This window comes from Ptychodera flava, chromosome 15 (assembly GCF_041260155.1).
Source record: "Ptychodera flava strain L36383 chromosome 15, AS_Pfla_20210202, whole genome shotgun sequence".
Taxonomy (NCBI): Eukaryota; Metazoa; Hemichordata; class Enteropneusta; family Ptychoderidae; genus Ptychodera; species Ptychodera flava.
The window spans coordinates 3763540-3788331 of NC_091942.1; the positions used below are offsets into that span (position 1 = coordinate 3763540).

General features: G+C 37.8%; 1 protein-coding gene across 1 annotated transcript in view; it reads right to left on the reverse strand.

Annotated features, from left to right (window-relative positions):
- LOC139150914 (uncharacterized) overlaps positions 1-19535 on the reverse strand; it is a 36042-nt gene extending 16507 nt beyond the window's left edge. The window contains exons 1-5 of the mRNA XM_070723380.1: positions 19411-19535; positions 10127-10291; positions 9311-9414; positions 7964-8171; positions 5057-5163 (exon numbers count right to left, since the gene is read on the reverse strand). Of these exons, the coding sequence (XP_070579481.1) occupies positions 5057-5163; positions 7964-8171; positions 9311-9414; positions 10127-10286 (579 nt within the window). The 5' untranslated portion in view covers positions 10287-10291; positions 19411-19535. The remainder of the gene's footprint in view (positions 1-5056; positions 5164-7963; positions 8172-9310; positions 9415-10126; positions 10292-19410) is intronic.
- Positions 19536-24792: the final 5257 nt, after the last annotated feature.

Consider the following 24792-nt stretch of genomic DNA (forward strand, 5'->3'; position numbering starts at 1 on the left):
TTCCATATGATAGTTTGAAATCAAATGCAATGACTATCGATTGTGACCACAGAATGTTTTTCAAACGTTAGTGACTGTTGTGCAACTTAGATTTTAAAAACTAAACAATCTTCAAGTTGCAACTTGAATGTGGCTGTTGCAAATACACCTGTATGGGCCTCAATCTGTCACCAAGCATTGAATAGTAAAAAATTTTCACAAAAATATGGCTTAATAACAAGTATCCAAAATGTCTCTCCGGAGAACGAAGTGATTTAAATATTTCATTGTGCCCAAGTCTTACTAATATTTACTGGCACATTAAAGTTGAAAGACCTTGCGTTGTTTTGGGCCAACCTCAAGTCATTCATTTGCTTTCCAATCTACTAACACCAAATGTTTAAACAGTAAACACTATACATGTAGATGAAAGATCTAAAGCGAACATGTCTTACTATATGGGAACAATGGCTAAAATAACAAATACTAAAATTTGCCTTGGCATATACATTTTACAGCTAGATGTCGCTGGATGTCCGCATCATCCTCTCTAGATAATGACACAGTAAATGTAAAATATCTTTTTGTTGTCACAAATTTAAGCTGTTCAATGAATAGATACACCTTTACAGATTTTTCAAATTTCCAAGACTTGGGTAGGAAACACACGTGAAGTTTTGCCAGTATAAAATACGATGATCATTTACATATAGTTCACATACTGTAATGAATTCTGCAAGTGACTTGACTGATGGACAAATCAGTGTCAGGTCATCAGCATACAGTCAGTGGTTGATTTGTAATCCTCACTTCATCATTGCAGAGCGTGTCTGAGTAATTTAGAAAGTTAACCTTTGGATCAATTTGTGTTCATAATCACTTATTTAAAGCCCCAGTATTTGTAACTTTTAACCTTTTTTATGTTCGAAATTACATGTTATTCTCTTACATCCATCGTGAAATGTTGTTCAGTAAAGAAATAAGCCAAATTTGTGCTCCTGTAGTGACATACAAACGCTACATATTGCCCGATCGAGTTTGATTGCCGCGCGGGTTTGTTGACAACTTGTAGGCTGTGCACGTGACCGAGAACGCCGATACTGATGACATCATCGAGCCTGCAACATTCCTGGGGCCTTGCCATGCCACGCTACACTGCCTGGGTAATCGCCCATGGTCGCCGGCTGAATGACCTGCGAATGGTTTTATTTTGTTCTTCTCTGTTCAAATACGTACTGCTCAGTACTGTGTTTTAGAGGATACAGAACTTTGGCAGAGGAGGCTGACATTCTATTCTGGTACAGTGTGCGTTATATACGGATTATTCAAACTGCAGTCTGCAGTGCACCGATGCGCACCGTGCAGTTGGTCACTCAGAACTCCGGATGCCGAAGTAAAATCAAGACGACACTACTTGGCTCACTTCTGTAGGCAAATAGCTATCAAAATTGAGTAACTTGAAGTAATAAATTTCAGCTGATTGTTGCTTTAGTGGCAAGGTGATTTCGAAATCGAAGCAACATAGTTTGGCAATGTATGGTAGGCTGTCGAATGCAGTGAACGTGATGGCCTTTGGCAGCAAGTAAGGGAACCGTCAGTATTTACGACCTGGGGGTCATCCAAAACTTGAAAGCTATAAGGGGGTGCTCAAAATGGTTTTTCTTTGTCTTACTCTGTCCTCAATGACATAATGATTAGTTGACAATATATATTTTACTCTGATACATATTAAATAAAAAGAAAATAGATACTTTCACTGAACAAATAAATATCAACTAGATGAAGCAAGGCAAAAAACTACAAGTAGCTGCTACTACTAGCAATACTTATTATGAAAGAGAAGATAGTGACGATGAGAATGCTATCGTTGTTCATGTACTCAACGGCACCAGTGAAGATGAGGATCGACAGTGGTGATGATGATGTCACACAGTAGTTTTCTGCAGTAGTTACCAGAGGTGAAAGGAGAGGCTGGGTCATGGAGAAAAGTTCTCGACAGATATCACTATAAGTGCACAGGATCTAGGACAAAACTGAACTGTTGTGAATTCATCCTTTATATTATCATAGAAATGTATATTTTAGTTGACTTGAGTTCAACAACCATTTGGACATTTAACCATACCATAATGACATGCAACCCATCCAAATTTAACAATACTATATGGTCGGAGACTGGTTATTAGGTGAGCTTTTATATCTACATATTTTTACATGGGCTCAGGTAAGCCAAAATTTCTGTTAGAGAGGGGGTTACTCAAAGTCATCATGGTTGGCTGGGGTGTAACTCAAAATTTCGGAGTTTCTAATGTAATTCCTCCGACCCCGCGTGGTAAATAATGACGTCTCCCTAAACAGCTGTGAACGCCCGAGTCAGAACGATAGGGGCCAGTATACGGGTAAGCCTAATTCACATGCCACGTGCCGCGTGCCAGGGACTCGTGAGAAATTATACGGAGGGAGGGCCTAATTAAAAAGAGTATTTGACGGAATCTGACACAAGCACACAACGGAATGTAGGAATTGCGTTAGTTTATAAATGCCCAGAGTATATTCAGGCAACACCACAATAGCGCTGTTTACAGTTACAGGTTTGTTACTAAATATAGCTGTACGCGCACGACATCGGACACGCAGCTTGAAATGCGGACAAATTTTATCAATGTTGCATACATAGCCGGTTTTGCAGCTTGTACTTTGAGTTGTGAATATTCCTTTTAGTATTCATTGTTACACTAGTAGTCGTGTACTAAGATGTGTTTTTGTCAGTTTTACATGCGTAATTTTCAAAAGCGTAATCTAAAAATGCGGACAAATATTTATTTTTGTATATTAATTTGAGAACAGTCATGTAAACTGTGAACAACCCTATATCCATCTCAACACTACCTTTGTTACGCAAAACTCACAAAAGTCGGGGATAGAAATTAATTAGATGGAATAAAGTCTTTAGAGTTTGACCAATTTCGACACTTCTACACACAGAGAGGCCGACTTCGTCTTGGAGCCGAGTTGTCGCAGAGCGAAGAAGTTTGCGACCGGCCATGTTCTCATTGTATTCAAACTTATTGGCATGTAAAGACCGACACAATTGTGCATTTTGTTGCAAAACCTTCGCGATCTTTGAGACAAACTGATGGTGAATCACAGTGATATTTGGGAAAGGGTGTCAGTCATTGTTTTCATTACCAGAAAGTAAATTGAAGTAATGCGGAACAACAAATGTCCCTCCCTCCCTATAATTTCTCTTGAGTCCCTTTCTGCATATGGACAGAATTCGCTGGTCATTCGCTGGTCCCCAGTTCATGCATTTAGAAGGCGACGTTGAAGCCCGAATGTTGATTTATTCATGAAAATGAATCAATGAATTAAATTTGAGTGAAAATGCATCTACTTCTGGCACGTGGCACATGGCACGTGAATTAGGCTTACCCCCAGTATACGCACGGCTGTATCTCAGAGAAAATTTAGAAAAAAACAATGGACCTACTGCTAAGAAATTTACAGACTCTTGGCGCTTGATGCATCAGTTTTTGAGCTTTTATACTGGTAAAAAGACATTCTGAATATAGCGGTAAATTTCCTCCCAAACGTGAAAGGATAACACGCGGGCATTCTGCAATGGCTGCTGTCAACTTTCCTTGCTGCAGGCCCCACACCAATCGACTCGGCCCGACCCCGCTGCACTTGTACAGTCTACTACCTCCATGAAGTACAGCCTTACAGGACTAGTAGCCAGCCAAACACACACAAAAAACAACGCCGCAGTGTAAAATCCGTAGGTCAGAACCATTGATCATAAAGTTTCAGAACAGTGATGTTTACAAGTTTTGTATTGATCGCTTCATTTTAATAGGTTTATGTGAATGACTTTCTCATCGAGCTGCGTCTATAATTGTCCCGGACATTGTCCATGCAAATTTGGGGCCTGCCTTCGCTTCCTCCGATCACCTGTAGAGTACAGCAAAAATCACAGTCCTAAGCAAATTGTACAGTTGGGAAGTCAGATATATGTATCATGAATTTTATACAAAAATATGTAAACAACAGAATCAAACCAAGAGGTTAGTTTGCTGTCGGGCCGGGTGCGCAGGGGACAACTTTGCAGTGAGGCCCAGATCTCTCTTGTGTTCGAACTTCTACCATGCCTGGAGCTCCATCGCATCGCAGCTAGCCGATAATTGTACTACTGTAGTCCTTGTGAGGATTAGATACCCGTTACGATCGATATTATTTGGAAATACTTTTAAATTTAATAAGTAAGACTTTTGTACTGCATTCAAGATATAATTTTTCCTTTCTGAGCGTTTTCAATTACGGCAACGATATGCAAAGTTGATAGGCTGTGTTGCCTGCAGCGTAGCCTGGCCGTACACAAAACTTCGTTTGAGTAGATGGAGCAAAATTAGTCCCGTCATTTATTTTCATTATACTCCATAAGGGAAGAAACGACTAGTTCAATGATTACAATGGTGAAGTGTTGAATTTTTATTCATATATGTTTTTCTCTCTCAATTCATTCAGCAAACTTGATCTCTGTACCGTCGTTCACAACATGCCATGCCTTGCATGAAGCTTACAATTGACTGCCTTCGTCGTTAGTTTAGCTGTTCAAGACGTTTGTTTGCATGGCTCATTATAGTCGGAACAATCTGTAAACACTTACAAATTTATATCTTTCCGGGATTTCACCTAACTTTTGCACATTTTTAGCAGAGTCTCAAGTTTCGATGGACCAGACTTTTTCGAAGAGCGTATAGTTTCTACGGACGCCACAGTAAAACTTGCGTAGATGTGGTTGAGCATGCGCTGAGGTGTGATTACGTTTCATTTCGTGTGTCAACAAAGCTGACTTCTGGTCCGGACAAGAAGTCATTTTTCACTTCTTGTACTGTTAATCGTGAGGCGGGCTGGGTATGCAAACCATGCGATTCAGTATTAATTATGGTCTACTTTCACATACTGAGGATGTCATTTTAATCAAAAATATGAAAAAAATTGTTAAAAGTTACAAATACTGGGGCTTTAAGGAAGAAGAGATACACATGTGAATAACTCTGACTGATGGAAAACTCACCTTGATGTGGGAAACTTTTTCCGCAGCCTCTATGCATTTATCAGCAAAAGCAGGAATGGTGACCAGCCAATGAGCGTTGGAATGGTTTAGTTGATTAGCCAGCTCATCTGTATATTGTGAATTGAGAAATTATTAAAAAGTAGTGTAATGACACTAAGCTTCTGTTTGATCAGAACTTATATCAAATTTATGGACAAATATGATACCAATCAGTAATCTTTTGTCTGAACTACTGATGAAGTCAGTGTCACAGGTAAGTTAAGTAGTGCCCTACATACATGTAGATGAAATTCAATGCTTAAATCCACAACCAAGTGCTGAAGGTAAGAACAACTATTATACCTTGCTGCCCCTTCACTGTGAAGTGTGTGAGAAATAGTAGAATAAATTACACAGAAGAGACTGGGCAATGGACAAGGCAATATGTGGCGAAAACGTGCTATGGGACCAATCAGATGCAGCAAAGTCCTTTGAACAGATAAAGGTAACGGTAGTGATTGAATAGCTAACTACTACCTATATGTACCAGTGTACACATACTGTGTGCAGGGATTGCAGCATGGCTTGGTATGTATTGAAGGTCTACACTACCTGTCAGTCAACAGGTGAGCTGAAAAGAAGCTTGGAACCAATCTTACATCGATTACCTCTTTCATTGAGAAAAAGTTGAAAGAACTTGGGTATAGCTAAGAAAAACATAACATTTATGCACTTAAATTAATTATCGTCATATATTCAATGAGATTTTGAGCAGTATAAATCTGTTAAAAACCCTCTCAAATGGGTCTGTGTTCACCTATCTTGATGCATGCCATCCATAATTCATGTCATTTTGGCCAAGAGTCCAAACAATACGCCCACAACAGTTGATGCCACAGCAATGAATGGAAAGAACACACATGGATATGACAAACTGTGATTGTGTTCAAAGACATGCACAAAGATTTCACTGCACATTTTAAAGCACTGCAAATACTTCATGGTCCTCTTCTAGCTACTTATTAAGAACTGGTACCTCTCACTTGAAAAGGAGCATAGCAAAGAGACACTACAATAAACAGATAAATTTACAGGACTACTAAGTGATTACCTTACCATGAAAGATGAAGATTTTGTAATAGCTAACATAAAATTGCTGGATATCAGTAATCATTTTCTAATTTTCATGCAAAAGCTGCCCACAGCAGTCTTGAGTCTGATTATTCAGCACCCCTCTTCACTTCCACAAACAATGATTGCCTACATTATAGTACATGTAGCTTGGGGTAAATGGCACCGTCACAAAATGTCTATCATGAGAAAATTGACATGAAAAACAGACTAATTTCCTTGAAATGTGGCATTGTTTAAAATCTGTGGCAAACTAAGTATTTTCCTGGCTGTCAGCTGATGGGTACCAGCAAGAGTTACTCACTAAGTGTTTCTTTAGCAAGTAACACCTAATTGCATAATCCACACTTTCAGTGTCTGTCAGCTGGTCAGCTTGCCACATTGCCAATGGATGCACAATCTCACAGCGCAGATGAAAAACTGGTAATTGCACATTCAGTTCAATACTCTTACGACATCTTTCAAGATACCAATTTTAGCCTTTTAGACTTAAGTGGCAAATCTGAAGATGTTTTACAGTAACTGTAGTTTGCATTGAATCGTTGGCAATATGGGAACTATACATACAGACATAATGTCTAAATTGAGGAGTTGCCAACACCGTCAGGTGTGATTATCATCTAGGATGTAATATCTGTCAATAACAAAGATATCAACTCTGGAAGACAGTCATACTTAGTAAAAACAACACCACACATTCACACACATTCTGCTAACTGTCCAGCAATGCATCATTGCTAGTCTTGGTTACCAAGACTGCTCTGTTGGGCCCGTCTGGGGATATCTTTCAAAAGTCTCCCAGCAAGATAGCACAACAGAGACAAGAGCGATGCATCCTGGAAACGACTACTATATTTTGAGAAAAAGTCACAGAAAATGTAGCTTCAACATTTTCAAGGTTAAGTAGAAGTAGCTTTCAAGGTCCTGCCTTATTAATGAGTGTGAACTATGACTTGTATATCTTAGGTCAGTTGTATCACATTTGTCCATAAACTGACGTTGATCGATCCATGACATAAAAGTCGTGGTTAACACTGATTACAAAAGAGGGACTTTGAAGGTCACTTCTGTGTAACCTTGAATTTATATAATCTGTGACTTTTGTCTCATAATAATTACATCATGGATCAGTTGCTCCCAGGATGCACTGCTGTAGTCTGCATTGCACAACCTTGCTTGCCGTTTTTTGTAAAATTTTTCATTCAATGTGTCTTCAGCCATAAAGAAAAATGTGATGGAGAATAGGGAGACTATTTGAACCTGTTTTATGAAATGAAAGGATACTGATTTTTTCAAATGAAAATGTCAAAAGAAATTTACATGGCAATTTTTCTCAGAGAATGAACCTCAAGTTTGTCATAAACTTGCTTCCAAAAAGTATGGCATTTGTAATACCTACAAAGTGTGACATTTATGGTTCTTTAATGATTATTTAGAAATTTTCACTGAAATACCTAAATGCACTTTTACTAGATATTATTACACAATTATTTAAATGTTTAACATTATTACTTATATGCAAAACTCAAGTTACAAAAAATGACCTTCATTGGCACAAATCAAAGAGAATTGTGGGTACTGTACCGTGAATTGCAATGATATGAAGACGACTCAACAGAATTCTATAGAGTCTATAGCTGATAGATACGCTATCAATATCTATAGAAGTTCTATTGAAGTTTAAAGAGTGTTTACCCCATTTACTGTAGAATTCTATAGAAAAACATGGTTCCATAGAATTCTATACAAGTCTCAAGAACACTTTTTGTAAGTGGCTATTCACAGAGTGTCACTAACCTGCTGTATACAATGGATTGACAGTGGTCACAGTCCCGCCGATGGAGGCCACTGAATAGAATGAAATGAAGTATTCCGGGGAATTGGGTTTGTAAAGTGCACACACATCTCCTGGTTGAAACCCTGCTCTGACCAGTCCACTACCGCAACGACGAACCAGGTCTTTAAGCTGCCTGTATGTATAACTCTGATTGGATAGCCCTTCAACCTACAAATTGACATGTACCATACAAGGTGAACAAAAAGTCTCAAAATTTGTTTTGAACCATGATATTGCTGTGATCATTGTTCAGAAAGGTTCCTGAAAAATCTGTACATGTCAAAATAAATAGGGACATACAGTCCATTAAGATTTAAAGAGGCACTAGCATTATGGTATAAGAATTGCCAGTAATTACTGTTTCCCTTTGTTATATTAAGATAAAGTGTTACTCAGCTTTTCTCGTCTGGCAATACTTTGGAAAAAAAGACTTTTAGAATGATTGTTTCAGGGATGAAGAAATCGCAAGCATTTTCATATTCATTCCAAAGATCACAAATAAAGCAATACACAGACTTCAGAAACTTATCCCTTAAAAAGATGTGTTTCAAATCAAACTACTACTTCAATTATCTACCTCATTTTTGAAATCCACTCCTAAAGTACAAAGCAATCAGTGCAAACCAAAGTTACCAGAAATGGCATCAATTAGTTGTTGGGTATTGCGATTTACGATAAGATTTTTGAACACTGAATGCAAGTTTCACCCAGCTGATACTTAGAATCAATTGTCTTTCCTTTCTCTTCCTTCATTCTGTTTTAACAGGTTTGTTTGTTGCTATGGAGGACAATTGGAGGAAAAAATTAAACTGTTGCACTCAAATGGCACAAAAATAACGGTGTAGCTTTCAGGTCCATCCGGTTGCTCTTCATCATACTAAAGCTGGACAATTGACATAAGTCACAAGTCACATGACTAGACAAGGCTATGTGGTACGGTATATCTGCCAGTGTCCAATTTTGTTCTGGGTTTTACCCAGTGAAATATGGTTTCTTTGACACCATACTGGATAAAGTTGATTTCTTGATCAAGATTTGACCAGCTACATGATGAAACATCAGTAAACAGGGTGATTTTTTAATACCATTCTAGATATTAAAGCTGGTACTGATTTTATGTGGAAATCACAACTGTGTGTGTGAATTGTGAGATTTGAAAAGGGTTAATTTTATTTGAATGTACCTGTGTAATCACTTTGATATCTTTCATATTTTTTATTTTGTTGAATTGCTTTTTGCTATAGTAATGAAGGTTATTCATGAAGAATAAAAATATTCCCTATTGGACGGTTTTTTTCTGTACTCACCAGAGCCACTCGATCCCCATACTTATCAAAGTCTGACATCACATATTGTGGAAATGAGACATCAGTTGGTATTTGTACGTCCGCAATCTTGCTTTTAATAATTCCTGAGAGTGAAAAAGTGCATAACAAATGCGATGAATTTATTTGCAGTGGTTTTATCACCAAATTGACCTGACAGCAATCGACCAAACTCTGCTCGGCTGTCATATCATTTCATTTTCATGATCCTACTGGAATACTTTGTTCATTTATGTCACAAGAAATTTTACAAAGCATATCATGATTTCATATTTATTTTAACAGTAAAATTATTTGAAATATCAAGGCGTTGTACAGAAGGTAATTTCAGGAAATTATATCAACAATTCTTTTTGTTCTTTGTGATAAAGCATGATCAAAATCAGGCCAAAGTAACTGAATTCTTTGTTTTGCATCCCCGTTCACGTAGGTTTTTGTAACCTTGATAACCCATACACTTGTATTTCAAGAGCACTTTACTGCATAGGTTTTGTGACTACAAATCTTTGCTTACAAAGTTAATTCTTGAATGGAGACTCACATAACATGAAAACAATCAAGTAAATAAACAAGTCATTTGTGTAAATTTTTCTGTTTGTGCTTTAACCTACTTATACCAACTCACCATTTCCAATTTTGAGTACACATGAAACAAAGAGTTTAATTACTCTGGCCTTACAAAGACTTACAGCTAGTCTATGCACTGCTTTGACAACAAAACTTTGTATTCAAATCTACTGGTATGAATGTATAACAAAATCCCTGCACATAAAAACAAAATTCAAAAACATGTCTCACCGTGTCTGTTGGCTGAAATGCTAATGAATCGGGATGTGAGTTTGGCAATATTTGACTTAATCAAGGCTAGCTGGCCAAGGTATGGACTTGATCCAAATGTCACTGATAGTTGGTGACCGACTCCAATAGATCTTCGGCATATAACCCTTAGCGTTGCCATTTTGACTGTTAATGTTAACGGAGAGAAAACAAAACATTCATACAAAAGAGTCAATCAATGAATTGCAAGAGCAGAGCAATTACATATACTGTTCTCTAAAGGGCAGTTGATCATGAGAGAGCTGACGCCAAAAGAACTTATTTCCTTAGTTTAGGAGAAAAGCGCAAAACCCATATTTCTTTTGTGTGTGTAAAAATCACATTAAGGATTCTGCTGTAACAACAAACAAACACACAAACAAAGAAGCAAAACATTGCAAACATTTTTTGTGCAAGACCAAATGTATAAATACTTCTGGTATTTGTGATGTGTAAATGGAATATATTCTATATTTTAACATTTCTTTGCAATTTGTAAATTTTACAGTTAATTGGAGCTTATGGTGATAAATACAAGTTAACCATGAACAATATGTCTCGACAGCAACAAACATATGCAAATAATGCTGTCCTCCTACTTGATACACAGCTCCCCAAAGTATGTTGAGATTAATAGAATCTCACACCCCAAGGACCTGGGATCAGATTTCTCACACGAGTTGGGGATATTTTGTCTCACACGAGCCGCAGGCGAGTGTGAGACAAAATATCCCCAACTCGTGTAGAAATCTGATCCCAGGTCCTTGGTGTGTGAGATTCTTTTTCTCACATGACCACAAAATGCTTTAAATTCACATTGAACACGTACAACATTATCCAAAATCGTGACAAGTCTGTCGTCTGCCACTGTACTTTGACCTGCTTACTTTGTAGTTCTGGTCCGTGTGTTCTCGTCGTGCCATTGGATAACATTTTGCGCGTGGAACAAACAGACTGAGTGTATATCATCCAATCAGAGCTCGTGTAATATTTACTGCAGAGTGTGGGACGGTTTCTGAGAGTGTGGGATCGATTTTTCCCACTCTGTCGATCCCGCACTCCCAGCGGCAAGGAATGTGAGAAACACATTACTCAGCTTGTTAACTGGCCTGTACATATGTAAATTCATTGTTGCGTTGTTGTTGACAAGATAATGCTGGTCTAGACTAGACAATGCAATCTACTCGTATACGGTAGACGCTGTATTGACAAGCTAAATAGCCGGTGTTTTCACATGCTTTGAGGAGTTAGACAAGAACTTGCAATTGATGATGCAGAACAAAAATATCATCAAAATTTTATACAGCTATTAAACTGTAAATCAGTAGCTAGCTCAAGTAGAATTGCGAAATGACCTTTATGAATCACAGTCTCTGAAATGTACATAGCAAGTAACGTTTCATTGACTTTGGTCCAGTCAACTGGTCCGGTCAATCCAGATACATGTGTAGATATCTTCGTAGGAAAATTCATAAAATATGCAACTGCATAATCAGAAAACTTCTACAAGACCTTAATCTGTGATGTGACATATAAATTGATATCTCAACTGCCTTTATATATTTGCAGTTGTGAAATTATTATTGATAATCAATTGAGCACTGCCTCACATGATGGCATGATGTAATGACAGCCAATTCTAGAGCTGAAGTAAAGACAGTAAGAATGGTAAAACTATCTGATAATGCTGATCATGTGAGTGATTTACTCCTTCAATATATAAGTGATCATTGTGGCGTAGACATCTTTTTCCGGAGTCTATACTTCAATCACAAAGACCAACAAGCAAACTGGGCTGAACAATCAGTAATACTAGTACTGGCAGTGGTACGATACACGTACACACAGCAGGCTTGATTCCTACACTGACATCAGAGTTCTGTCATTGATATGGAACAGTAAATATTTATCCAGAGTTTTGCATTGACATTCAAAAATAACACCTACAGGAAAATATGTTTGATCTTTGTGAAAGTCACAATTATTATAAAAATACCGCAATTATTAGGTGTCGCTCAAATTTGATCAGAATTGGTATATACCAGTATGGGTACCAAAGATCAACAATACATATTGTTTCTATCTGTTCAGTGCAGGAAAATTCTACGCTGATGTTATGACAATGACTTCTGCACAGTACAACCAGAAAAACAACAAGAAATATTTAAACCAGCAAAAAAAGAATGGCAAAAGTAAATAAGGTCTGAAACTTTAGGTACTGGAGTTCAACTTTAGCAACATGCATAGCAGAAAACGTTAGTCCCTCTTATTAGTTGGACCATAGAAGTCTTCCCCCCCCCCCCCTCTACTGTCTATGGTTTGATCTGGTCTGTTAATATGTAACAGTTCATAAACAATGACAGGAAATGACTCAAGCCTGTTTCAGACACTGGCCATCACTCCTGCACATTTGCAGGATTTCGCTTTTTCTTACCTCATATGCACATTTTTGACACTGACAAGTTCATTTGAACAAATTCACATCTCAACCCCTGCATCTACCTGTACACAAAATACTGAGATGGTAGCTTTGGCGGTATGGGAGCCTTTGTGTGTGACGGACATACATCCGCACATACCCACAAATATACAGACTCAGACTCAAACCAAATATGAGCTAAAAAAAACCCCCCCCATGATGCAGCATTTAGCATTAGCACAAACACAAAATTGGGTCACACTTTTATCAGCAGTGGACAATTTCTTTTCTCTGTCACTGTATGTGTATTACCAGTAACACAGCTTACATTCATTATCAACTCTATTGCAAACGAGATGTCCCTATGGGGCATCATATTGTTTTCAGCCATTAATTTTGCCATCTATGATACACTTCTCCCAGTTCGTGGGTTCTATCATCATTGCACCTATGATCATTCTATGATCATTTCACCTTTTGAATTATTCACATGGTATGTTTACAGAAATTAACACGATTTTGATGGTATGTCACATTTCACTGAGGGAATACAACAAGATATTTTGTCGAGTGAAACTTCAAATCGTAAATACCAGTATACAGTACATTGCTAATTTGGTGCACTATGTCAAACTCTTTGACCAGTCAGGTAGTGCATGCAAATTACATGCAAATCAGGTAATCAGTGAAGTGGGGTCAAACCTTGCCTTGCTGCAATTGGCTGAATCACCCAACAAGCTCTTTAAGGTAGCGGTAAAGGCTATTTTTGCATGAATTCTTTTCTCAGAGTTAATGTCAAGTTTCAAGTGTTAGAATCAAGATATTTAGTTCAAATTTTCAGGATAACTCCCTTACTTAATACTTTCTCCAAAGAATATAAAAATTGTATATTTGCAGCCATGGTTTTGAAATATGACACCAGTAAATATTAAAATTTTAAGTTTTCACATTGTTTTACATATTTGAATTTAATAATAATTGGATAGTACTTAATACTACCAAATTAGTTATAAATATATTGACACTATTAATTGTAAGATGTGTACGGCAGGATTTGTAAATAAAATTTGTTTTTATGATTTTACATGGGTTTACATATCAAAAAATTATTAAAAATTCTTTCAAATTTCAAAATGTGATTTTTCAAAAAGTACTTCAAATACAGGAAAAGTGTGCCATAGTCATCTTGTCTGTAACCTTGTAAAGAGGCTGTAAAAATTCCATGTCCATATCTCATTTCAAAGGTTGGATTAAATTGGCATAAAATTATGTAGGAAAACTGTTATTCTGTCAAAAATGTTGAAAACAAGCCATATTTGCACCCCTCTTTTGAAGTCACAGAGCAGTCTTTTTGGTTAATCTCTTTTTTGACACCTCTTTGACACTCAAAGAATCTAAAAATGCATTTACAATAGCAGTCACGCATTCTGAATGCAAGCACTGCCTTGTCAAACTTTCCTGAAAAACAGCAAAAAATGACTTTCCCTTTTCAAACATTTTTTTAAAAGCTAGGGGACCTCTACCATAGTTAATACATTAAGGACTCCCCAACTTCCTCTTATTTGGTCAGTTTTTCAGAAGTTTCAACAGGCTATAACTCTGCAATGCCTTTGGCCCAAATGTCTAGTTTTTATCACAACTGGAAGTTGTGATATAGAGGTGGTTTCAACCGGTGTTTGATGTCGTCCATTTCCGTAAACGACAAAAAGTCAAAAACTGCTGAACAGACTGCGTTGATATTTGATACCGATACATAGACTGGTTCCAAGGTTCCAATTCCGAAAAATGGAGCCAAACGGAGCGGCGGTTAGATAGTTTTGGGAAATTCTAACCCCCCTTTTTAACTAATTGATTTTAGGGGTCTTTCATATATGTAGTTTTGGAATGTACACCAATCCTGCATTGTGGACTGTTTTATGAGTTGTTGAACAGAAATGAGGTTTTGATGAATGTTAGAAATATGCAGGATGACTGATTCGAAGTATAAGAGATTTCTATGCTCTTTTGGGCATCAAAAGCATTAAAAAAAACATATTTCATAGTTTAGATCTCACTTTTGAGATGACCCTAGGCATTTGTTAAGTAAATCCTTGAGTCAATATACAGACTTTGACATTCCAGAGATTAAGTATCCACAACCTCACATGTTACAGTCTTTCACTACAATGGTATGGCCCAAACCCATTTTTATCAATGGAGAGTGTGGATCTGTCTACAGGAAATTGGGGTGAACAGGTTAGACAATGACGTTACAAGTTGTAGGTTAGTTATCAAGGTAGCACCAGCATAGAGTCCTGAGCATCTGTCCATGTGTTCTCACAGCAAATTACAGGGAAAAAAATTATTTGAGAAGTTTCTCTCCTTTAAATAGAAGTATATTACAATTTAAAGCTGTCATGGATGGATTGCTCTCAAATGATCTGAAACACAGTTATTGCCCATTAGCAAAAAATCTACAGCAAGATTTATGTAAAGTTCATGAACTTACACAAGGTATTAGACAAAAGATGACCATGACTTTGCTACTTTTCAACATTTATTTCAATCAGATTTCCCCAGCTTAGGGAACACCATTTGATTTCTGGGGGGGGGGGGGGTATGGAGGATTTTGAGAAAAAAAAATTGTCGCCAGGTGAGATAGAAGAAAAAAAAATTGATCCTGTCATGGCCTGAGAAAAAAAAATTGTCATAACAGACAGAAGTGAAAAAAAAAATTGTCACAATGCACCAGAAATTAGCAAAATTTGGAAACCCTATTCTCATGTATTCTTTGCCGGCGCGCCGCCATAGGCGGCGCAAATGTTTTTACCACAAGCAATTCTTATGTTTTTTTCCCAGCACTTATGATATAAGCATGCAGTACATAGGTCTACTTTACACCTCAGTCCACTCAATGTTTTCCTTCCCTTTCTGACCCAAGAAATCATATTTCAGGATTTCTGTTGCAATATCTCAATGGCATAGGCACTATCGAGAAGGGGACTTTTTGACTTCTGTAAATTGTGTTAAAACACAAGACAGGAGTCGATAAACTAGTGTTAAAATCAATATATTATTCTCTCAATATAAATATATTAGGAAGATGTACAAGTTGACAATGAAAAATTGAGGAACAACAAATATAATGAAATACAAGGGAGGGGTCACTCAAAAATTGAAAACTTCAGGGGGGCGTTACTCAAAATGTGGAGAGGAAGAAGGGGGGCGGGGTTACTCAATTTTTTTGGCGAAATAAATTGAAACACATCTCACATTGCACCATTGCACACATCCATTTCTCAAAATTTTCAATGCAAGAGGGGGCACCCCCTCTCATGCTTTCCCCCCCCTTGGGTCTTCTAACAGTTTTACTGGTAAAAGACAATTTAAAATACCTATCGGATTGCACTACACTGCAGCTTGGCGCACATCAATTTCTCAAATTTTCACAGGATCTAGGACAAAACTGAACTGTTGTGAATTCATCCTTTATTATCACAGAAACATGTTTTCATTTACCTCAGTTCAATGACCATTTTGACAGTTAAACATACCATATTCATGCTTTTCATTAGAAGCTGGCAGCTGGAGAAATGACACAAGAAGGTCACAGATTTCTCCGTTCTGTATATTTATTTATCTTCAGTCTTGGGCAAACAGAACTGTTTTTCACAAATTGTATTGTCATTGTTTGGTTGTTGAATATTGTGACACAAACACTGATCATGCATAAAATGTAAAAAATATAGCAGTGTTCAATGTCATTTTCAAACAGTTTTACCGAGTGCAAAATAACCTGAAACTCCTCTCAGATTGCACCATTAAACAGCATCAATTTCCTAAAATTTCCAACTACGAGAGGGGAAACCCCCTCTCGTGCTCTCTCCCCCTTGGGGTGTTCTAACAGTTTCACTAAGTAAAAAAATTGAAAAACACCTCTCAGATTGCACTAGACTGCACCATTGCACACATCAATATTTTAAAAATTTCCATGCAAATTAAGCCCCTGTGACACTTTCCCCCTAAACCTCTCGCGTGTTCTTCCCCTGTACTTTCAAATTCTGCCCGGTCAGATATCCTAGTGAAAACCCTGTCATAATACCCATCCAAATTAAACAATATACTATATGGTTAGATACTGCGTGAGCTTTTATATCTTTATTTTATTGTGACTTGCAATTTCATTTTGATGGGTTCACCTTTTTTGAACCATCATGAGATAACTGATGATAGTCTAGCAGAGTACATCAGGATTTCAAAGGTCTTTACTGTTGCTGTATTTTGTAAATTTTACAAATACATGTATTTGTATTTAACTTTTCTAAGTGGGGGGATCAGTCAAAATTTCAGAGTTAGAGAGGGGAGTTACTCAAATTCATCATGGTTGATGGGGGGGGGGGGGGGGGTGTCACTCGAAATTTCTGAGTTTCAGGCCGTAAATAATGACGGCTCCCTTATATACAACGCATCACAAACTTGATGACAAAGAAAAAAAAAATTTGCATTGCTACTCCATTTGAAAAAAAAAATTGATGCAGCTCTGACTGTAGAAAAAAGAAATTGCTGTCACTGTGATAGGAAAAAAAAATTTGCTCCCATACCCATTTCCTCCATACCCTCCCCCAAAAATCAAATGGTTCTCCCCTTAGTGTCTAATTTTGTAATCTTAATTACTGTCAACTTAGCTTTACTAACTTATTCTAACCTCATTATTCTTACACTAGTGTTATACCTTATAACCACAAAATTTCAAGAGATGCATATATGATCGTCACTTAACAAACAATTTATAAATATGTCTTCTGCTATTTCTCCATATACATATACATGTCTCTTTTCTCATAAAAATGAGCTTAAAATCGCAATGTGAAAAATAGTCTTTCAGCTGTATGTTGCTCATTGACTTCGTGGTCTGTCTAATTCACAGTGAGTGTGGTTGTTGATAAATGCCGATAATACTAGGCGGTCATTATGTCCAAGCGCCATTGGCGGTATTTTTTAACATAATGACCATAGGTCATTATCACATCAGGAAGTTGTGATATAGGTTAGCTTCAACCACAGTCCCTGAGGGACCGGCTTCAACCGGTGTCAGACAGACTCAGTGTCCATTTTCCGTAAACGACAAAAAGTCAAAAACCGCTGAACAGACTGCATTGATATTTGGTACAGATATTCAGACTGGTTCCAAGGTTCCGATTCCGAAAAATGGAGCCAAACGGAGCAGCGGTTAGATAGTTTTGGGAAATTTCTAACCCCCCTTTAACTAATTGATTTTAGGGGTCTTTCATATATGTAGTTTTGGAATGTACACCAATCCTGCATTATGGACTATTTAATGAGTTGTGGAACAGAAATGAGGTTTTGATGAATGTTAGAAATATGCAGGATGGCTGATTCAAAGTATCAGAGATTTCATGCGCTTTTGGTAATAAAATTGATAAAAAACAACATATTTAATGTTTTAGATTTCTCACATTTGTTATGACCCTTAACATTACAGACTTGATGACATAACTAGCTGCTGGACCTGTTTACTGGCGCATTGATTTAAAGACAAAGATCGTTTTATTTTGTGATAAGGACGTGTGATTTCGTAAAACATAGTCTATTAGCCTGGAAATGTGATTTTTGCGAATATTGCTTACCCCACTGACAAACAGTGTGGTTTGAAAATGGCCGGAATTCGCTACTTCGGGACTTTGTTTTGTGTGTGCATTTACTGACAAACTCCAAACCCGCAGCACCTACCCATTCAGTATTTCATGTACAGGTGTACCCAGAGATAGAGTAGTTTCACAATGTGCCAGTTGTGATCAAGTGCCATTGGCGCTATTTTTTTTATCCCACAGAGAATGTTGACTACTTTTATATTTTAATAGTTTTATTGAAGTTTATAACTGACGCTCTAGCCTTTACCGCCACCTATACGTAACTGCAGATAAGCTAATAGATCACGGAAGTACTAAGCCTGTAACCTCCATGACTGCAGGACATAGACACATTTACGGTGATTCATCAGTCCTGGCCTGGCTGCTCTGTTCTTCCTGTAGTTCTACAGGAGATTTATGTAAAAAAAAATAGTGACCAGGGGTCTAGCAGAGAGCCTAAATACGCCACTTTAGAACTAGAGGTGTTTGTAAGCATACCTTCCTGCTTAGACAGTATCTCTGAACTGAGATAGGGGTCAGTAAACAAATACTGGTGTACCAATAGTTGAACCCTGGGTCTAGCATCAGCGTTCAACCATGTATGTGAAAATGGCTTTTTAACATCCATGGCTCAACACAGTAAACACAGATTTGACAGAACAGAGTTGAAGGTTACAACGCCATCCCTTTAAAATACTTGGGTTTCAAACGAATCCTTTGTTATGCGTATTGGTACGACAATTCCATAGTTTTCACAGATGAATTTTTGATCGAGTTGCTAAATCAATGAAGGTAGATGGGAGACTTCTTGTATGCACGGACTTTTTACGTCCATGTTCGCATGCCATGGTTGGTAACCCCATGGTTTAGCGGTTTTAAATCGAAGCTCTAACTTTCCCAACGCAATGCATACAACCAAGCATGAAGGTATTAGCGGAGACTCTCTGATACCTCCATGCATGGAGGCAGCAGACTGTATGGTAAGGGTCTATTATGGTAATGGCATGGAGGTATACGTATAAACAAGCTTAGCTGCAATAATTTTAGCGTTAAAGCCGTTCGCCAGCCAGCGCTTCTTCTGCTCAGCGTTAGCGACTACAGTGCTACACTATCGTATCGGGCACTGGAGCATGTTCAGCTGGACGGTGTTACATGTAATGTTCAACTGTCTTCTTCAAGAAAAAGAGATGATGGTAAACAGCTAAAAACGTACCAACCTTTAAATTAATTCGACTAAAAACGGAACGATGAGTGGGGAAAGAGTTGAAAATGCAATTACAGTGGACAGGTGTGAACGTAAACGTAAACACGGTCTCCGTCGACGGCCCCGTAACCTTTGACCCAAAAGTTTGCCAAACGAGGGCGCGATTCAATAGACATCAAACACAGTCGTTTGGGGAGCTGTTCAGCGCTGGGACTATTCGCCCCATAGACGAGGGGTATTTCTTGCTACTCGTCTATGGGCGAATAGTCCCAGCGCTGAACAGCTCCCCAACGACTGTGCATCAAATCAGGTCCAATAATCATTATCATTCAAGGTATACTATGAAATCTACCAGGTCCAAGGAACATATCGAAAATGACAAAGGCAATGGGGTCATCTTGAACCACGAAATAGTGGTGATACCAGGTGTCCGGAATGGGTAAGCGTACCCTGCCTGCTAGCTGCACCCGTCAAGATTGACCCAAAGCGACAAACCCATTCATGATTGTTAAGCTTATTTGGTGAATTCACCAAATTACTTTTGTGAGTCAAAATTTCGTATGCTGTCATTCATCATTCGAGAAACAGACAGGTCATATTTTGATAAGGTTGCCTCATCAAACAGTTCGAAGTAGATTTGTTTCATTTGTCAGCTTTGTTGCAAGAAATTTATTTATATTTCAAAAAAACAGTTCAAAGTACGCCTTATTTTCACATTGCTACAAACAACGGCCACATTCTCTGTCTATCCTAACATTGAACGCGTGATTTACAGATATAAGTTGTCTTATTATTAAGGAGTCGTCATTAAGTTTATTTACGGCCGGGGGCCCGGATCGGACAGGTGATCGAAGGAATTTCATCAGAAAGTCCGAAATTTCAAACAGCCCCCCCCCCCCCGCCATCAGAAATTTTGATTGACCCCCACTCCTTAGAAAAGTTAAATGCAAATATTGTAAAATTTACAAAATACATGTGCGGCAATTCTTGACCGCGGAGTGACGTCACTTTCACCTCACGCACGCGAGTGAGGTGAATTGGGATTTGACTATAAGTTTACAGGACAGTGAACAATGCAGAAATTATGTGACAAAGGACAGAACTTAGTGTTTATCATTGATATAATGTTGAAACTTTGAATACTGGTGTAAAGGTTGAAAAATCCACACTTCAATATTTTGTTCTCACGGCAGTATGACGCAAAAATGACGTGAAAAATCGCAAGTTCCCGGATGTCCGCGGTCAAGAATAGTACAAATCCAAGAGACCAAAGTGAGGCAGAGTACAGTAGACACGCACATTCAACAGCTCCGATAAATTTGTCATTTTGAGTCTACAAGAAGACCTTCTTGCTATAATTCTTCGGCAACGCGTAGTACAGGCAAGTGTCCAAGTATGGGTATATGAATTTTGGCATGGAGAGCCTCCATTGGGACATTTACCCATCCCAAAAAGTTGGAGAGGAATAACGGTTCCGACGTACACGCCATTTTCACAATGGTCTACAACCAACGAGTTGGCATACCGGATAGCTTGTTGCATAATTGTAGGTTCTTACATAATACTGGTACCAATTGTATTCTTCACTGCAACAATCTGTTCCATGATTGGCTCATCGAATCTGGTAGAATAGGAATGTCTTTGCCACGTCAAGCAGAACGGTTTGAACTCGTGAGCGCAACAGAGGCCAACTTGAACACGCCATGGGCGACATCCCACAAAGAAACTTTTTTGGACACGTATACTTTTTCTACTGAATTCCCTCAAAGTTTACCGACCACTATGCCAACACCAGTGAAGATAATTTGCGTCCGAAAATTGCTGCTTTTATCAGGAGATGTAGAACAGAATCCCTGTCCAGAGACGAGACAGGCAACTTTGACCCGTACGGGAGAATTGCGTTCGGCGACTGCAGCAGCAAGTACTGAAGAATCTGTCATGGATATGCTCAAGGACATACAAAATAACGTCAAAGAGCTCAAGAAAGACACCAAATCATTAAACAAGAAAATGGAGACGAAAGTGGAAGCATGGTTAAGTAACATGGAAGATGCAATTGAAGACGTGAGGAAAACCGCTGAAGGTAATAAAGAGAGACTTAAAAAGATAGATAGTCTAGAGGGAGATATCATTGGTAAAGTTGAGACAGAGATGAGAAATCTACGTACAGCTAAGTCAGAAATGGAAGATCGCTCTAAGCGAAATAACCTAGTTTTTCGGGGAGTAGAAGAAGACGAGCACGAGACGTGGGAAGTAACTGAACAGAAGGTGAAAACATTATTATCAGAGAAAATGAATATCAAAGAAAACATTGAGTTCGAAAGAGTTCACAGAATTACGTCGGGAACTGGAAACAACAGGCCAATAGTCGCTATTAGTAGTAGATATAAAGACAAGGACAGGATACTGGCGGAAGGGAAATCATTACGTGGAACTTCTATTTTTGTAGACAAACACTCTTCGGCTGAGACGAACTTTATTCGAAAGAAACTTTTCAATAAGCGGAAAGAATTAACAAGCAAAGGCTTTCGAGCCTTTGTTAATTACAAAAAGTTAGTTGCATATGAGGATGGTGTTAAACGAGTGTACACATACAATGAAAATACAAATTGTGTTGTGTGTCAAGGCTCTCCGAGATAGAGAGATGGCCAAGGTCCCAAAAATGTAACTAGCCTTGAGAACATAAGCTTCGTATCTTGGATATTCATGGTCTGTATGCAAAATTTTCTGTAAAGTCAATCCGTGATTATTTGTTAATTTTGATATTATTTGTATCATTGAAACTTGGCTCCATAAGGACATTCTACCACATGTTACACTAGAAGGGTATAATGTATATCACTCATGTAGAGTTAAACAATCCCGAAAGGGTAGATGTGGGGGAGGAGTTTCTGTTTTTGTTAAAAATTGGTGTGATAAGTGGGTTACTAGACTTGAATCAAACTTGTCTGATTCAGTTTTCCTTATGCTTGATGGAAATAAGTTCGAGTTGTCAAAAAGTGTAATTTTGGGTTGTGTATACATTCCCCCTGAGGGATCGAAGTGTTATGACATAGAAAAAAATGGTATTGAGCTATTAGATCAGCAGTTTTCAAATCTGAAAGTTAAATATCCAAATTGTAATTGGCTGTTGATGGGAGATTTCAATGCGAGGACAGCTAAAGCTTATGATTACATAATAATGATTCAGTTAATTATATTCCACTTGAAATGGATAATTATGAAATTGACGATTTTGACATGGAGCGCAATTCAAGGACCTTGTTATGAATTATTTTGGTAAACGGCTGCTGGAAATGTGCCAGGACCACTCCATACACTTTTTAAATGGGCGATGGGGAGAGGATAAAAGGGGGAGTTTACATGTATTGCTAACAGGGGGAACAGTGTCGTTGACTACATAATCGCCTCAACTGAGCTTTTTCAAAGTATATCTGAGTGTAAAGTTGAAGAAAGGACTGATTCAGACCATTTCCCCTTATCATGCAACGTTAAAATTTCTATAAATAGAAATGCCCCTCGTAAGGTCGAACCTTCAAATTCAATTCTCCATGATTTCTCATTTTTCAAATGGGATGAAGAAAACTCAAATAGTTTTAATACTAATTTAAGTTCAAGAGAGGGGGTAACTCGTGTCAATAGTATTTTAGAAACAGAGTGGGAGTGTGTTGATGACCTAGTAGCACAAATTTATATTTTGTTCAATTGGGCTGCAGGAGATTACAAAAAGATTAATATGAAAGATAAAATTCTCAAAGAGAAGACACAGCCTCATTGGTTTAATCATGAATGTGAGACAGCAAAGAGGCTTATGTATCAGACACTTCGTAAATTTAGAAAATATAATGATAAGGAAAGCTTGATAAATTACAAAGATTCAAAGTTAAATTTCAGATCTATCTGCAGAGCCAATAAAAACAATTACAGTAAGACAATTTACAACAACTATGGAAATCTGGGAGAGAGTAATAATTATTTGGAAATTCCTTAAACGTTTCAAGGAAGTAAACCACATGCCTCAAATATCACTGCTACAGAATGGGTGAATCACTTTGAATCATTGCACAATCCAACTTTACAGAAGACAAATTTTGATATTTCTGTGGAAGAATTTTTAGAAAATGCTAATATTTCCCTGGATGTTCAGAGTGGGGATGCAGGGGAAATACTTAACGGTAAAATTACAGACAATGAAATTATTTTTGCTTTGAACAAACTTAAGGTTGGCAAATCACCAGGTCCCGATGGCATTTCTAATGATTTTTACAGGAGTGCTTCAGTCAGTCTTCTTCCTGTGTTAAGTTTTATGTTTAATGCGATTTTTGATGCTGGCATTTTCCCTAAGGAATGGAGTAAGGGACTATAGTCCCGATATATAAAAAAGGCAGTTGTCATGATCCAAATAACTTTAGGGGAATTACTTTACTCAGTGCAGTTGGGAAAATTTTTACCTCCATTTTGAACCAGCGATTAGTTACATGGGCTGACCTGGTTGGCTCTATTACAGAATGTCAAGCTGGATTCAGAAAAGGTTTCAGCACAATAGATAACATTTTCATATTGCACGTGATGGTACAAAAATACCTGTGTAAACCGAAGGGTCGTTTCTACTGTGCCTTCATTGATTTTAGTAAGGCATTTGACTCTGTTAACCATAACCTTTTAATTTATAGGCTATGTTTGGAGGGTATCGGAGGAAAAATCTTGAATATTTTAAAAGCTATGTATGCAGATTTAAAATCCTGTGTCAAAGCTCAGCATGGTATCACAGATTTCTTTCAGTGTTCAGTTGGCGTCCGACAGGGATGCATGCTGAGTCCCTTTTGTTTTCACTTTTTATTAATGAGTTGGAAAGTATGTTAACAAGCTCAGGTAATTGTGGGATTCAAATAACCCAGGAGCTTTATGACTTATTTCTATTGCTTTATCCGATGACGTAACGATTTTTAGTGACACTCAAATTGGTTTGCAACGTTTACTTAGAATATTAGAAACATTTTGTGAAAAGTGGAAGCTTTCAGTAAATATGAAAAAATCCCAAATTGTGGTTTTTAGGAGGGGCGGAATTTTGAAAAGAAATGAGAAGTGGTTATTTAAAGGGGAAAGGATGCAAACTGTTAGTTATTATAAATATTTGGGTTTGTTAATGTCGAGTAGGAACGTGTGGGGCAAAGCCGTTGCTATGCTTGCAGATCAAGCTAGAAAGGCCATGGGAGTGGTATTTCGTATGATGAAAACCACAGGTTGTTTACCTTACAAGGAATATTTTCGATTATTTGATGCCATGATCCTGCCAATTTTGACGTACGGATCAGAAGTGTGGGGGTATAGCATACACCATGTCGCTGAACGTGTTCAACTTAAATATTGTAAATATTTCCTTGGGGTAAAATCT